This window comes from Bos taurus, chromosome 19 (assembly GCF_002263795.3).
Source record: "Bos taurus isolate L1 Dominette 01449 registration number 42190680 breed Hereford chromosome 19, ARS-UCD2.0, whole genome shotgun sequence".
Classification (NCBI taxonomy): Eukaryota; Metazoa; Chordata; class Mammalia; order Artiodactyla; family Bovidae; genus Bos; species Bos taurus.
In genome coordinates this window covers 24968354-24985678 of record NC_037346.1, presented here as the reverse complement: position 1 = coordinate 24985678, position 17325 = coordinate 24968354, and the positions used below count along the sequence as shown (strand labels likewise).

The 17325-nt window shown below is 54.0% G+C and overlaps 1 protein-coding gene across 4 annotated transcripts in view; it reads right to left on the bottom strand.

Moving 5' to 3' along the window:
* SPNS2 (SPNS lysolipid transporter 2, sphingosine-1-phosphate) overlaps positions 1–17325 on the bottom strand; it is an 87867-nt gene that overhangs the window by 38737 nt on the left and 31805 nt on the right. For 2 of the 4 annotated variants that reach the window (XR_001494300.3, XM_015458637.3), the window contains exons 9-11: positions 16050–16115; positions 9660–9758; positions 9389–9560 (exon numbers count right to left, since the gene is read on the bottom strand). Coding sequence is in view for 3 of the 4 variants with exons in the window: in XM_015458637.3 (XP_015314123.1) it covers positions 9389–9560; positions 9660–9758; positions 16050–16115 (337 nt within the window). In the remaining variant the exon portion in view is untranslated. The other 2 variants (XM_059878217.1, XM_059878218.1) reach the window with 2 other exon arrangements.

Genomic DNA, 17325 nt, shown 5'->3' with positions numbered 1-17325 from the left:
GACAGAATGGTAGACTGAGACAGAGCCTGGGGAACCAGAATTATGTCCTGTGTTCCACATACAGGTTCCAGGGCCCAGAGATGACCCCACCATGGACGTGCAGCTAGCAGGTGCCAGAGTTGGCACTGACCTGGGGTTGGTGCAATACCTGGGCTGGGAGCTCAGTTCCCACCGCAGGCTGCTCCAGATCCCACATCCATGGGCAGGTGCATCTCGTGAAGGTGGCGGCCACAGTGAGTCATGGCACAGGCAACGGGTGATGCAGCACAAGGCAGCCCTCCCCACGTCCGCCCCACTGTCTCTTGTGAGCAGAGTTAATCCCCAAGCTGGTGTTTCTTGGCGCCTTCGAGGTGTGTTTTAAATTCTGCGAAGTGACTAAAAATATGCATCGTCGTGTTGGGTATGAATGACTGTGACGAGAGGGTTAGGAAAACATTTCATTCTGAAAGTTCTTGTGCTGCCTCTTTCCAGCTTGCTGAGTGCAGGCCTGCAAAGCTGGATGCGGGAAGTTCCACTGGGTGGCCCAGAATGGCAGGTGATCAAACAGGAAAGGACAGACCTAGGAGCTCTGTGGGGTTGGGACTGAGCCCTGGCACTGACCTTCATAATGGTGTGATGATGCCAGGTAGAGGACAGGGCCCAGCCGGAGGATGTGGCCAGCTGTGGGACTGTTGGCAGAAGGCAGAACCATGGCTCTAAGCCCAACACCATGGTCCCCTTCCCACTCCCCCAAATTCCTCATCCTTTCAGCCACAGCCCTGCCCAGGGAGCAGTTTTAGCTCTTAACCAGAGAGAGAGACCCAAGGAAGAAAAGTAATATACCTAAAGTCACATACCTAGTAAATGATGAAGTGTTAAGTTGTACAGTCGTGTCTAACTCTGTGACCCTATGAACTGTAGCCCACCAGACTCCTCTGTCCATTGGATTCTCCAGGCAAGAATACTGGAGTGGGTAGCCATTCCCTTCTCCAGGGGATGTTCCCGACCCAGGGGTGAACTCTGGGTCTCCTGCATTGTAGGCAGATTTTTTACTATCTGAGCCACCAAGGAAGCCCAGTAAATGATGAGGCTTGAACTAAACCTTGAGAGTAGGGTGTGTCTACCCTCTAATCCAGTGTTTCCTCTACTGCCCCACGGGAATGGGGGCAGTAGCCTCTCTTAGCTTCTCCAGGACAGAGCTTCCTCATCAACATAATGGGAGGCTGAAGTCAATGATGGCTAAAGGGCATTCTAATATTCATTAAGTTTAGACCATAATTTCAAAACAAATAGGGCACAGGACATTAGTGGTCCATGTCCCAAGGGTGAGTATATTTGGGAAATGGTGAGGTAAACATAGAGAATTAGGTTCCCTCACTGAGGAACTTTTCAGAGCCTTTAATCTGAGAGTGTACATTGGGAGTCTCCCATAGGGAGGTATAGGCTGCCATCTCCCCATGTGTATGAGGCCACAGAACATCTTGGAAGATGACCACGGCTTTGCAGAACACACTCAGAGAAATACCGGCTCCCCTACATCTGCTAGCTGGGAGCTCAGTCCAGCTCGTCTCTGCCTGTCTCCCTACACGGGAGTGTCTCCAGTGCTCAGCCTGTCTCCTCCCTGCTCACGTGGCACACCCTCCCTTGGCAGCCTCTCACTCATTCTTGGGCTTTCAACAATTACCCACATCCCTAGGACATCCCTCCCTCCATCTTTAGATGTGACCTCAGCTCCAAACAGTAGGTCTATATGCAGTTTCCTGCACATTCCCCCCAAGACACCCCCAGCACCTTAAACTCAGCACATCCAAGACTGAACTCTTCATCTTTCCCCTCAACCTGCTCCCACCCAGTATCATTTATCTCTGACAAATAGCAGCAGCATCCACCTTGTTACCAAGCAGGAAACCTAGAAGCCATTTGGGACTCCTCCTTCAACTCCCACTTTTAGGGCCCATTCCCTTTTTTCTTAATATATTCAAATGTCTTCATTGCTCACGGACTTAGCTCTAACCTTTCATGTCTCACTTGGACCCTTTTAAAGCTCAACAACACCTGTTCCAACATTCCCCTCCAGTCTTTTCTTCATATTTCTTGCCATAATTTTCTAAGTCACACATACAACCCTATCATTACCTTGCATAAAACCTTTCCATGGCTCTCCACTACTATAAGACTAAAAATATCTAAGTTCCTATCTATGAAACAGAAACAGATGCACAGATATAGAGAACAGGCTTGTGGTTGCCAAGGGGCTGAGGGGGTGAGAGAGGGATGGAGTGGGAGTTTGGGATTAGCAGATGCAAACTATCATATATAGAATGGATACACAACAAGGTCTTACTGTATATCTTATACTAAACCATAATGGAAAAGAACATGAAGTATATATATATATATATATATATGTATATGTATAACTGAATCACTTTTCTGTACAGCAGAAATTAACATGATAGTGTAAATCAACTATACTTCAATAAATTTTTTAAAAAATATCAAAGTTCCCTAACATGATCTCCAATAATCCTTCATGACCCATGCCAATCTCCAGCCTCAGATCCTACTGCCCATCTCTCAAAATTACACTCATCCATACTGAAAATGGAGCTCCCTAGACTCACTCATAGTTGCGATACTTTCTGGAGCCCAGAGGAGTGGCAATTGGGAGCAATCGTCTCTAGTTGCCCCCTACCCTCAACACAAAAGTCTTGTCCTGGTAATACAATGATGGTTCAGGACCACGGAAAGCGCCACCTAGGCAACCCCCTCCCCTGGCTTTTTGATCTGGTTCTGCCTAGCTCACTCCTCCCACTCGTCCTTCAGAAACCCAGCACAGACACGACTTCCTCCAGGAAGCCCTCCCTGACCTACTTATTGAAATTGTCATTTCCTCTAGGCTACTTGAGTACCCTGTGTACCCCTCCATCGCACCAAACTCATTGTGCTGATTATGTCTGTACATCAGTCCCCCGCTCCCCTCCACCAGCCCAACAACAGATCGTGAGCCTTGAGGGTTCAAACGCTATCTGATTCATCTCCATAGTCCAGGGCAGAGGAGGTGGCTCAGAGAATGTTTGTTGAGTGAATGAGTAAATGACATTTAGCAGGCGCAACTCAGGAAGTGCGTGCTGATTTGCATCATGTATCTGTTGTTCTTCGTGATTCAGAAACCAGCCAGATCCCTCTCCTGGCCTCTCTGAGAAAGGCATTTTCTCCCTCTTTGACTCCACCCTCCATTAGCTTCCATGTGCCATTTACAACCACCCTTTGACTACCTTCTCTACAGGTCACCACCCAAGGGTAGGGAGAGGACCGCTCCTCTCTGCTCCTGCTGTTGCCAAGCAGGGGACTTGGAGCCCCTCCACCCCCCAGCTCAGAACGCTTCGTCTCTGCCTCTCCCCTGCTCAGAACAGATGGCTCTGAGTCCCCACTAACACAGAAGTTCCTGTTCTGTTATTTGAATATTTTTAACACTTTCTGAATTATAGAAGCTTCCATCTCCTTTGATCATGGACTCGGACTCTCAGAAATTAAGAATCCCTTGAAGGACACTGAGTCTGGCCTCTTCCCTGTCCCATGAGAGGCTGCATCTGAGAGAGGGCCAGTGGCCTGCCCAAGATCACTGTAATGGACACAGTCATTGGTATTTGTATATGTATTTTTTTTGGTCTTTTTCTTTCATTGCTGTTTTATTTTGATGCTCTTAAATGCATCCTGGTTTCCTGGTCTTAATGGAGCTATATATAAATCAAGACATGGGCTAATGATCCAACCGGACTCTCCCATTCAGGGCTTTAAATCTTGAGTAGGGTGGAAAAAGGATAGGGAAAAATTGTCTGGCGCTCTGGTGAAGGTCCCCCAGTAAGATGGCCCAAGAGCCCTGGCTCCTGAATCTCCACATAGATGCTGTGAGCTCCTGATGTGCTTCAACAAATCCCCTTCTTGCTTAAGCTATCAGCCAGTTTCTGTTGCATACCAGCCTACAACCTTAACTGATGTAGTCCCATACCTCCCTGTACGGGATAAAGCTTGGCTACAGCAGCCTCTCACTGCCTCCTGCCAGCTCTGTTAGAGACTGCATTAAACCAACAAGCTCATGGGCTCATCTAGGCATGGAGGAGAGATAAGAGTCTTCAGAGAATGAAACAGACTGATGTCTGGTGTTGCAGGGAAACAAGCCAGGATTGGGGTGATCATCTCAATGTGTGTGCTCAACCCTCCAAGCCTTTGGTCAGGGTGGAAGAGAGATTAATCATCCAGACCCTATCAACACCTGCTCGCATGCTCAGACACACAAATGAGCAGATATGGGTGCATGCACACTGACAGGCACAGCTGCATACCTGGAATGACACCTGGGAGCTGGAATGCGACATGTGTCCAGGAAGCACAATTAACACATGATGTGAGCAGGTCAGGTCTGAGGGCCTCATCCTGCTCAGCAGTGAAGTCCCCCATCGACATTCCCAACGAGTGAGTCCAGAGTATCAGAGACTAGGGTCGCCCAGCAAGTGCCCTTTCGGCCAGAAAGGCATGTTCTACTGACCATTCCTCCTGCTGAGCCTGAGTAGCCGGGCTCTCAAAGATCTATAGCTAGGACCTCAGCACAGCGAGGTCTGAGTGACCGGCCCCACTGGGGCAGGGGCTGGGAGCTGAATACAGCTAGGGTTGGGTTGCTTACAGAACAGATACTGTCTCCCCCTCCCAGAGTCCGCCACCCCGGCGCTCCTGCCCTGCCTCAAAACACTTAGGATGATAACATCCTATAAACTCCTAGCAGGGCATTCTGTCTAGCTCAGTCCCAGAAAGCACCACCCTGCCCTGCCTGGCAACCTAAACTCCAGGAAGCGCTTGAGTCAGAAGGGACTACCCTGATTACAGGCTCCAAGCCCCAGCTCCTCAACTGGCACCTGAGCCCTCCAGTCCCAGCCAGTCTCTCCTGCCTCCTCTCCCCCGCTTCAAAACACACACCCCCACCCCCTCCTTTCTGACCATACCACACCTCTCCATGACTCACCACATACCTTCTGCCTCAGCCCCTGTGCCTCTGCCTGTTCCCTCCACCAGGGATTCCCTTCCCTGTACCTTCTCTGGCTATTTCCCAGCTCCTAGGTCAACTTCTCACAACTTTTGAAGGATGGAACCACTTCTTCTACCTGTAAGTGGTCCTTACTTGGCCCAGCCAAGTGTTTTCCTGTTCCTTCTGGGGGCTGTGAGGTCCAAGGGCAGGGTTGGAGTCACTGCCCACCACCTAGATGGGCATTCATTGGTACCAATGTGTTTCTGGAACTGGCATAAATGAGATTTCTGATCTTTCTCCCCAGCCCCTGGACTCAAGCTGGGGAGGTGGCAGCCGATGACCCTCGGGAAGTCTTTGCCCATTTCCTGGGAGCTGAGTCTCACAGGTGTCCTCCTCAGGACTGTAGGGAGAAGGTTCAGACCCTGGAGCTAGGCTTCTGTGGACCCAGTCCATGAGAAACCACGAGGTATATCTCTGGGTCAGGAAGATACCCTGGAGAAGGGAACGGCTACCCACTCCAGTATCCTTGCCTGGAGAATCCCATGGACAAGGGCAGTCTAGCAGGCTACAGTCCATGGGGTTGCAAAGAGTCGGACACAATTGAGTGACTAACAGGCTTGAAAAACCACATGCAATACACCTTTTAAATAGAGCCAGAGAGTCTGAAGCTGAGAGAGGACAGAGAGTGGCCCGGGTCACACAGCCAGTGAATCCCACACTGACTGCCTCCTTCTCAGGAGAAACCAAGTATGATTTTGTCATTTATAACAAGAAATATATGTTTGGCTGCTCATCCTGTTTCTGGCATTGAGCTCCTAAAACCCTTGGAGTTTGCTAGGTGATGAGATCCTAAAAGTGTCTTCAGTTTGTTAGATGACTTTTGGAACTCACCTAAAGACAAGGCTAGGAGCAAACCCTGCAATTAGAAGGTTGGAACTTTCGGTCCCAACCCTGCCCCAAAACCACCTCCGGGGGAGGGGAGGGAGGCTAGAAATTGAGATCACACTCCAAAGGCCAATAGTATAATCAATCATGCCAGAGTAATGAAGCTTCCATAAAAATCCAAAAGGGAGATGTCCAGAGAGCTTCCAGACTGGTAAACACATGGACATCTGGGGAGAGTGGAGGCTCCATGCCCTTCTCCCATACCATCCACTGGCTGGGACCAAAAGCTCAGATGCCAGATGCTCAGATGTCCTACAAATCTCTTTTATCAGGCTATTCCTGAGTTCCATCCTTTGTAATAAACCGGCAAGTAAATGGGTTTCCTAAGTTCTCTAGCACATTAATGGAACCCCAGGAAGGGGTTTCCAGTACTCTTGCCTGGAAAATCCCATGGACGGAGGAGCCTGGTAGGCTGCAGTCCATGGGGCTGCTAAGAGTCAGGCACAGCTGAGTGACTTCACTTTCACTTTTCACTTTCATGCATTGGAGAAGGAAATAGCAACCCACTCCAGTATTCTTGCCTGGAGAATCCCAGGGACAGAGGAGCCTAGTGGGCTACTGTCTATGGGGTTGCACAGAGTCGGACACAACTGAAGTGACTTAGCAGCAGCAGGAAGGGGTTGTGAGAACCTTGGATTTACAGCCACTCACCACCTGGACTTGTGGTTGGCATCTGTAGTGTGGGATGGGCCTGGTAGGGGATAATCTTGTAGGACTGAACCCTTAACCTGTGGAATGTGATGTTCTCTGGGTAGACAGGGCTTCCCTGATAGCTCAGTTAGTAAAGAATCTCCTACAATTGCAGGAGACCCGGGTTCAATTCCTGTGTTGGGAAGATCTGCTGGAGAAGAGATAGGCTACCCACTCCAGTATTCTTGGGCTTCCCTTGTGGCTCAGCTGATAAAAAAAAAATCCTCCTGCAGTGTGGGAGACCTGGGTTCGATCCCTGGGTTGGGAAGATCCCCTGGAGAAGGGAAAGGCTACCCACTCCAGTATTCTGGCCTGGAGAATTCCATGGACTGTATAGTCCATGGTGTTGCAAAGATTCAGACACAACCGAGCGACTTTCACTCACTGGGTAGACAGTGTCAGAGTTGAACTGAATTGCAGGATACCCAGCTGAGATCAGAGGATTGCTTGGGGCTGTGGGAATGCCCCTCTCCCTCCCACGCCCATGTTGTACTTAGGAGCAGAACCCTAACAAGAACCCTCAGGAATCGTTTTTCTTGTAACCTCAGAGCCAGCCCATTTCATGAGCTCCAAGCATCAGACAGTGGGGGGTGGGGGCAGGCAGTCAGCCTGATGATGGCTGCTCCAGAGGGAGGGCTGAGACTTGGGAAGGTTGGGGGTGGCAGGTGGGGGTTGAGCTGGAGAGTCCAGCTCCTGGAGCTTGTCCCCTCCAACCTAAGGGGCAGGGAGGACACCCATAGAGGGCAGGGATGGAGCAAACAAGGGTCAGGAGGTGAGCGTGAGTCTGGGTCACTGCTCTGCCCACAGCCGCTGAGAGGCAGACCCAGCGGCAGCGATCAGAAAGTGAACAGTGATTGCCTGGCTAGGCACCAGGGGAGAGGGCAAGACGCTTATGCTCATGGCGGAAAGAACATGCCTCCTCACTGCTACCCGCCTGGAAGCTGTTGATCTCCTGCAGGGCCTGCTGCGCACAGCTGCTCTGAACCCGGTGAGTCCCCCCGAGCCGGCCCTCTCCATGGGGGAGGGGGTAGGGATGCAGAGCAAGGCACTCATGCACAGCCATGCAAGCCCCCCAGCATGGGTCTGAGGCGGCTGGGTAAGTGCAGGCAGAGGATTTCCATGGATCTTGTGGCCACACCCCGACACCAGCACCCAAGTAGAGACCTATCTTCCAGAATACTGATTCAGCCCCCACCTTGAGTTCAAAGGGTGATGCACACAGAGTGGTGTCCCGTGCCCTCCCGACCCTGCAGTGTGGGGAAGCAGGGTCAGAGCGGGCAGTCCAAGGTGGGCACCCCTAGAGACCCACGCTGAGCAGCCATGCATCCTCCACCCAGACTGTCCACCTCCTCCTCTCCAGCTCCTGATCCCAGCAGAGACACCTTGAGGCTATAAATAACATGATTGTCTAAAGGCCTATATCCACGGGCTTTGTACCGGCCACACTTTAATCGGGCCTGCTGGCAGCCAGGCTGAGGACTCGGGGCTGGAGTGAGTGGCTTCGTGCTGGGTGCAGGCATAGGCTCAGGCCTCCCTCGGGGGTTGCTGACAGCTCAATTCCCAGCCCAGCCACAGGCGCTGCCAGCTCTCCAGCTGGGAGCGAAGAAACGGCAGGTGCAGCTCGGCCAGGGTCCTGGAGCCACAGTCAAAGGTGGGCAGAGGCACTGATCCAGTAGAGGTCACCCAGAGGGGTACAGACAGGGCAGGTGGGACCTCCTCGCTGCCAGGCAGGGCCTCAGGGGTCCTTTGGGGGGGCACCCCTGCCAGGAATCAGGCGTTGGTTCTCGCTCTCAAGGATCCCTGTGGGCAGAAATCACTCAGCCAGCCCCAAAGGAGGCAGAGGTGTTTGGGGACCATGCCTGGGCACAGTCTGCCACAAAATCCTCCAGCTTCCGTTTTCAAAGTAAATTCCAGATCCAACCTGTTCTCCCCACCTTCAATGCCACCACCATGGTCCCAGCCCCTCTGCTCTCCCCTGATGGCTACAGAACCTCCCTTTGGCCTCCCTCCTTCAACACTGACCACCCCCACCCCGCCACAGTCTGCTCTCAACACAGCAGCACCACAGTGGTGCTTTTATGATGTCAATCAAATATCTTGGGGCCTGCGCCCTGGAAACCCCACAGCAGCTCCCATCTCACTCAGTGTTAAGGCCTCAGTCCCTACAAAAGCCTTCAGTCCCCCATGCTCTGGTCCTCTTACTGTCACTCTTGTCTCTGCCGCTGGCCCCCCTTGCTCCTGCTTCAGCCACAGCAGCCTTCTTGCAGGTCCTCAAACACAAGCCGGTACATTGCTACCCCAGAGCCTTTGCACAAGCTCTTCCCTCCAGCAGGAGCACCTTCCCCAGACAGCTGCACAACTCAGTCCCTCCTCCAAATCTTTGCTCCAAGGCCACCTGTGCAGTGAGGACCTCTCTGACCACCCTTTCAAAGACTGCAACCTGCCCCCACCTGTTCCTCTCTTCCCACTTTCCAGCCTTATGCCTCTCATAGCACTTATGACCTCAAACACACTCTTTTATGGCTTCTGTTTTTTGTATCTTGTTTGTTTTTCTTCACGTGGGCTTGGACTTGATGTTCACTCCCCAGGATCTGCAATCTTGCCTGGCACATAGCAGGGGCATAATAATTACATGTGCATGAATCAACAAATGAATGAATGGATAAATTAATAAATTCAGGGGGTGGCCAGTGCTCTTTGTTTCTATAGGGTCAGCCCTGAGCCCGGCATGGGTGCAAAGGAGCAGGGTACCTGTGCCAGACTTCTGGGCTTGGGCCTGGTCTCTCTCTAGGTACAGCGCAGTCAGTAGGAAGCAGCCACCACCCAAGGCAATGACGAAGGCGCAGCACAGGAAGCTCTGCTGAAGGCTGAGGAAGCGCTGCAGGTAAGTGTCGGGGCGCCCCGCCTGCAGGGCGCTGGAGATCTGCAGAGGAGAGAGGCTGGGTCTGCCAGGACCACCAGGAAGCCACTAGGCCTCCAAGTGCAGCCCTTCCCTGGAGCCCCACCATCCACCCGGCCTTACAAGTCCCATGAGGTAGGGGCTGCCGGCATCTCCCAGGATATGGCCCACTGTGATCTGAAGCGCCTCAGCTGTCCCCCGGCATCTGGGCACCACCACCGACTGCAAAACACAAGAACACCAGGGGAGGTCCCTGAGCGAGGACAGGGAGTAGGTGGCCCCTCAGACCCTCTCCTGTCCCTCTGCTGCCAAGGACCTGCGTGGTGGGGCGACAGCCTGGCCGAGAGAGTAGGGCGGCAGGGGGTCATTGATCCCAACGCCTGAAGCCCCACCACTGAGACTTTAGCCTCTCAGAGTCTCAGGAAGGCTCCCCAGTCTCCCAGGATAGAGCTGCCAGGCCCCTAATGAGGGCCACCCCTCTTAAGGGTTTGCTCTTGAACCAGGGGGCCCAGGCATGGCTGTGACCTCAGTGAAGGGGTGGGCAAGTCCCAGCTCAGGGGCGCGGAAGGCAGCAGTGGGCTGTGGAGTGAAGACAGGGTGCACAGCCAGGTGCCCACATATGTGGGCACCCAGGTGGGGTGGTGTGGAGGGCTCAGTCTCTCTCTCCGGAAGCCCGTCTGGGCAGAGACCAAAGGCAGCCTTGCTGAAAAGGCCCACCTGGAAGGGGGTGGGGAGGTTAAAGATATGAATTCTGGAGTCAAACTGTCTGGGTTCCAATTCCCATAGCCCCCACTCACTAGCTGTCTGACTCTGGGCAAGTCACTTCACCTTTCTGTGCCTTGGCCTCCTCATCCCTATATGGGGATAATCATGGGACCTACATAAAGGGTTACTTTCATGATCATTCCTCATCCGGTACCTGAGGACATTAGGCTGAAATAAATTGAACCTGCTGTGCCTCCTGCTTGGCAAGCCTTCCCTTCTCTGGTCCAACTGGAGCATCCTCATTCATCCTTCAGGACTGACCTTCAAGGAGGTCACCTCCTCTTGAAGCCTTCCCAGAGTTCAGGTGCCTGCCTTGAGCTCCCACAGCCCCTGTGGGCACCCCTAACTGAAGGCACATCCCCCACAGCTGGAAGGGTTCATCGCCCTCCTCCCCTTACCCTTACATGGTCTGGCAGCAAAGCTCCTGCCTAATTTCTCTTGGGGTCCCTGGGGGTTCAGCAAGGCACCAGGCATGGAAGGGACTAGCTGACAGCTTGCCAACTAAACAAGTCAAGTAGAATCATCTTGGAGACTGACCCCAGGAGAAACCCTGCTAGAACCCAGAGCTGCAACAAGACGGTAAGAGGGAGGCAGGGAGGGAGGCAGGAGGTTCAGCTAGAAGCCACAAGGTCCACGGTCCCAACAGGACATCCAAGGGGGAGCTTCCCACACCAACGCCTTATTCCCAAGGCCTAGTTGGCCATAATCTGAGCCCATCAGAGAACAACAACAACATAATACTAATTATTATAATAATAATTACTAACATTCATTAAGTGCTTCCTGTATGCATTTTCTATATCTCATATATATATTTTCTATATATCCACTCAAGCAACCCATGAGGGAGACATAATTCCTATCCACTATTACAAATGATGAAACCCTCCACAGAGAGGGTGAGTAACTTGCCCAGGGCCACCCAGCCAGCAAACAGTGGGGCTAAGATTTGATCCCAGGCCTTCTTCTCCAGGGTCTGATGCTTGACCATCCTGCTGTTAAAAGCAAAAAGGAGCCTTTCCAGCAATACTTACACGTTTGTTACAGAACGTTTGGAAAACAGTGAGAAGAACCAAGAGGAAAAGCTCACCTCAAGCCCTGCAAATGGGGAACTGGCAAGGAGGGCAGAGAAAGGGACTCCCGACAGGGAACAGGGTGAGCCAAGGTGTGAAGGCCGGAGCCGCAGGACTAGAGAGAGGGGCTTGTGGGTGGGCAGCACAGAGCAGCAGGAGGTGACCGGCTGGTCCTGGAGTCACTGGCACTTAGCCACTCTGTCCAGGTGGTGAGAGAAGCTGGGCCTCCCACCCATCACCAGGACCTGCCAACAGGCCTGAGGAGGAACTGACCACAGCTTTGCACCTTCCCCAAGTGCTTCCTTCTCACCCCATAATTATGTGATTACTCACTGGTGGTTCTGGGCAGAATGGCAGGGCCTCCTAGAGACAGCAGTCCCCAACCTTTTTGGCACCAGGGACCTGTTTCATGGAAGACAATTTTTCCACGAATGGGGTGGGGGGTGGTTTCAGGATGATTCAAGCACATTATATTTCCCGTGTACTTTATTTCTAATTTATTACATCAGCTGCACCTCAGATCATCAGGCATTAGATCCCAGAAGCTGGGGACCCGAGTCCTAGAACATGGGCTCTGATGTCCCCAAAAGTCCATGCAGGGGCCAGGGCTGCTTGGAGAGAGAAAGTTCCCTTCCTCCCCTCCCAGGAACTCCAACCTGCAGGACCCAGACCGCTCCTGCGGCCTGTGGCAGGGAGGTAGGTCTCCCCCTACCTGTTCTGGGTCCCCAGGGTCTCCACATAGCCAGGGGCCAAGGCTGGCCCTCGCCAGCAGCTGGAGAGCCAGGCAGGTAATTTTAGAAGCTTAGAGGCTTTTGGGTTCCCAAAACTCCAGGCTCACTCTATTCGGAGACAAAAACACCTCTGTTTTTGACTCTCCCTTCTTAGAAGAGCTGTTCCCTTTATAGCCCGGGGCATAACCAGCGCCAATCAAGGGCCCGCAGAAAGTCGGAGTGGCAGTCACCAGGTGCAAACTTCCTGGCAGCCTGCCTCACGCGCCCCAACTCAGCCCTCACACCCAGACACCCCTGGGAGGGTGAGACAGACAAGTGAGCAGACGGCTACCCAAGGGCAGAAGGCAGAGCAGGGAAGCATGGAGACGCATGGATGGAGGGAGACCTGGAGGGTGATCATCCCCCAGGGAAGGGGGATCTGCTGAAGAGGTGGGAGGTGATCCCGGTGGCAGGATTCCAGCATCCCAGAATACAGACCTGGGAGAGGGAGCGAGTCCCCCTTCTGCCCGACTCCCCACAGCTGGGGATGGGCAAACTAGAGGGGGACCCAGAGAGAGGAGGGTGGGAAGGGAGCTGGAGACACCATCAGTGGGTTGGGGGAGATAGGGAGCTCATTTGGGGATATACAGTCTCCAGTCTTCCAGGGAGGGAGGCCATCCGAGGCCCAGCCAGGCTAGTGGGGAGGTCGCAGATGAGTCTGAAGTGGGTCTTGGCTGTGATGAGCCAAGATCCTTTTTATTAACCAAGCCACCAGGAGGCAGGGGTTTCACAGGATGCAATGAGTGAGCTGCCCATCAGAGGGGTATGTAAACAAGGGGTGGACGGCACTGGTCAGAATTTTGCAGAAGGTTCATGAGTTGGAGAGCTGTCTGCACTAGAATAGTGCCCTCCAGTGCATTCTGAGGAGCAGCTCCACCAGGATCACGCAGGACAATTCAAGAGCAATGCAGATCCCTGGGCCCCAACACATACACAACTGAATCAGACTCTGAGGACAGAGGGCCGGGAAAATGAATTTGTAATGAAAGTGAAGTCAAAGTGTTAGTCACTCAGTCATGTCCGACTCTTTGTGACCCCATGGACTGCAGCCCACCAGGCTCCTCTGTCCAAGGAATTCTTCAGGCAAGAATACTGGAGTGAGTAGCCATTCCCTTCTCCGGGGAATCTTCCTGACCCAGGGAGTGAAATTTGTAAACCTGATTCTTATGCTCAATGAAGTTTGAGAACTTCATTGAGAACTGAAGAGTCCCTGAAGTCTCTTCCCCAGAGAGAATCTGGATTATCCTCCCTGCGGATAAGCAGATCAAAGAGAGCTGTGTCTCTGAGGCAGGATCACCGTGGGGCCCGTGGAGCCCACAGCAACCCCTCAGGGATGCAGGCTTAGCTCTCTCAGCCCTTGTAGCCTGGGTGTAACTGGTAGGTACTGCCTTTCTGTTAAATACCTATTGCACATTTGAGCACACCAAGGCCAGCCAAAGAGAGTGGCAGAGCTGGGAATGAAAGCAGGTGGACCATGCCAGAATCCTGGCTCCTGGGCTCCGCTGCCCTCTCGCCTTCCGGGGCTCAGAAGAAAGGGCAGCCAGCAAGGACCTCCCTGTACTTCATGCCACACCAGCATCCCCACACTTCCTGCCCCGGCCCCACTCTAACCCCTGCCAGTCTCTCTCTACCCATCTCCCCTCCGGCCTCATCTCTAGAAAAGCAGCACTCGCTACCTATGACCCCCCAACTCCAGTGACCTTTCTCTCTTCCCCTCTCCCCTGTGGAGCTTCCCACAGGCACCGTCTACTCGCTGGTCTACACTCCAGCCTCGTCACCTCTCACCCTTCCCCACCCTGCTCCCGGTCTGCCCCTCCACTCCACAGCTCAGGTCCCCGCAGCGGTCCCCTCACCAGCATTTGGCTTGAGACCCCCTCCCTTCTGGAACCCCTCCCCCTCTTTCTGCCTGGAGACTGAGCTCCAAGAACGGCAGAGACGTGGTCCAGCTCCAGCCAACAAAGTGTCACAAAGCTGTCCCTCCTGGGAGGCTTTGGGAAGGTGGGGAGGCAGGGGAAGAGGGGCTAGAAGCCTCCCTGGATTGACAGGCCCCACTGAGCTTTGGGGGCTGGACGCCTCTAAGCCAGGGGAGGAGGAGGAGCACCAGGTGGGCTGGGCCCAGTCTGGCCCCCTGGGCAGTACCCGCCCACTGCCCAGCACCGCCAGATGGGTCAGACTATGGTTGACTGGCCCCCTCAGCTCTCCTCTCCCCGCCACCCTCTCCCCGACCCCTGCCCCCAACCCACACGTGGCGTTACAAAGAGGCCAGCTCTGCCAGGTTAATCATTCCTGCCAACACAGACCACGGGCGGGTGCAGTCTTCACATATCTGTGGGGCTGTCATGTGGAGCGGGAACAGGGCTGAGGGGGTGGTGGAGGAAGCTTTGGGGGGCCAGGTTTCAGAGGACAAGCTGTGTTGGGGGTGGGGGCAGGTCATCACCCTGTGCCTACAAGTAGGCAGCCGCACTCAAGGGCAAGCTTTGGCAGCATAATCCCATACACCGAGGGCTTTCCCTCAGGCCATCTTGTTCATCCCGCCAGGCCAGTTATGATTGCCCCTTTTTATAGGCAAGGAAACTGAGGCCCAAGGCCGTTCAGCAGGTCTGTGGCTGAGCCTGGGCTGGAGCCCAAGTCTCCTGTCTGGAGGGAGGAAAAGAGAAGAGCCGACAGCCTTGCAGCTGATACACTCACCCGGGAGTCACAGACAGGACAGCGCTGTCTATACCCCGTAGCCTGGGTCAAAGGGAGGGCCAGAGTATCTAGACAGAGAGTGAGCCTCCTGTCCACAGCAGTATTCAAGCAGGTTTTGTTGGCTAGTTACATGACTACACTTCCCCACAACCCTTTCAAACTCAGATTCCAGGATGCCAGGATTTCTTTAGGAGATGGAAGATGAGAAAGTAGGAACCGCTGATTTATTACCAGAACCCCAGCCAGCATTCCCTGCCCCAGGCACAGGGCACAAGCTTTACAGGGATCATCTTGTTTCACCCTCACCATAATCCAGGAGGTCTTTTCATCCCCATTTTCCACACAGGGAAACTGAGGCTCAGAGACACAAAGTGACTTGCCTAGGTCGCATAGAGTTAGTAAGTGGCAGTAACAGGGCTGACACCTAGGTTCGTGAGCCCGGCTGCATGCCCCTGCATGGACCACCCTCAGGACAGCTCTGGTTCCCTAATGCCCAGTGCTTGACCATGCTGGGCTGCCAGGAGGTAGGAAGAGGGCTCTCAGGGTGTCGCTAGGTTGGGGACCTGGTGTAATCCACAAGGGCACAGCCCTTCAGTGTTTAACAACTTCCCTGCAATCTCCAAGAAGGAGGCAGGGAGGCTGGATGGAGACTGTGAGGCTCAGGGAGGGTCGTGCTAGACTCTGGACCTAGCATCATGTGGTCAGGACAGCATCAGGACTCACTGTAGCCTGAGCCTTGCAGCCCATGATATGGGAGCTGGGGCGGCCCGAACCCACCTGGGCTCGGTGCCCCCGAAGTCCAGCATCCCTGACTGCATGCCCAGTGTAGAGGCCAAGGAGACCACTTGCTTAGAAGGATAGCAGTCAAGAAACAGGGGCAAAGAAAGAGGCCTGGAGTCAAAAAGCCTAGGTCCCAGCCCTGGCTCAGTGCCTCTGCGGGCTGTGTGACCTTGGTCCAGGCCCCTGCCCTCTCTGAGCCTCCATGTGCTTACCTACAACACAGGAGTGATGGCCAGAGGATATATTTGAGAGTGTCAGGGAGGCCCCTGGTCCAAGGTAACTGCTTGCTGACCTCAGTCCCTGACCCCATGGTCTCTGAAGCCCCACCTGACCTCTGGGCCACTCAACAGCAGAAGTCCGGCCCTGAGCAGGACAGACCCCAGCTGCCCCCGTTCAACGCCCCAGGACCAGCCCTCTGCCCTGACCCCCACACCTACCAGCAGGATGTCGGCAACCACCGCCCAGTTGCAGGACAGGAGCAGCTCCCCAAGGGCCAGGAACACCTGTGGACACGGGGTCAGGATGAGGCTCCCTGGATTTCAGTCACCAGCCCCTCCCTGTGGTGTCTTCCCACCTGTGCAGAGGGAGACTAGTCTGCACACAGGAAGCCCCATCAAGACTTCCAGGGGTGGGTGAGGTCTGCAACTGTTATCCCAGTGGCAGCGGCCTCCAGAGTCGGTGGGAGGAATGGTTTAGTCGCTAAGTCATGTCAGACTCCTGCAACCCCACAGACTGTGGCCCACCAGGCTCCTCTGTTCATAGGATTTTCCAAGCAAGAATACTGGAGTGGGTTGCCATTTCCTTCTTCACGAGATCTTCCTGACCCAGGGATCAAACCTCCATCTCCTGCATTGACAGGTGGATGCTTTATCACTGAGCCACCAGAGAAGCTCCCAGAGTGGGTACACATGCCCATCTGGGCAGAGAGGAGTTAGGGCCCAGGCCTGGAAAGAGCACATCCCTTGATGGAAGGGCCCCAGTGCCCAGTTCTTGAGGTCACCCAGGGTAGCAGCCAGGACTCCCAGGCCACTTTACATATATATGTTTGTTTATTTTTATGTGACTGCACTGGGTCTTCGCTGCAGCCCGTGGGATCCTTAGTTGCGGCAGGCAAATCTTAGTTGCAGCATGTGGGATCTAGCTCCCTGACCAGGGATCAAACCCAGACCCCTGCATTGGGAGCACAGTTTTAGCCACTGGACCACCAGGAAAGTCCCTCCCAGGCCACTTTTAAAGGTGGGGAAACAGAGAAAGGTACAGAGGCTGCTCTGGCCTTGCCCACCCCTCCCACTTCGTTCCCCTAAGGCCTGTGTACACTAAGGAGGCACCTACTGCATGCCAGCCAGACCACCCAAACCAGGCATCCCATCCACAGCCCCTCCCAGGCCTTCCCCTTCCCAGTTCCCTGGAGCATCACAGGGAGGTGAGCAAGGCTGAGGCAGTAAACTGTGCCCGCATCAGGGCTTCTCTGAGGTCATCAGCTGGCCAAGGACAAAGCCAGACTGAAACACGAGGCTTCCAGCCCCTGTCCAGTGCCCACTCCCGCTCTGGACACCTATGGGGCTCAGAAAACCTGTTTGCCTATCTGCGGGTGACTGGAGGCTGCTGTGGGCCTGTCTCCCCCAGCTCCCTGAACCCCCCACCTCATGCCAAAGGATTAGGACAATCTTCATTCCACTCACTCAAGAAGAGTTTAATGAGGCAGGAAGGAGG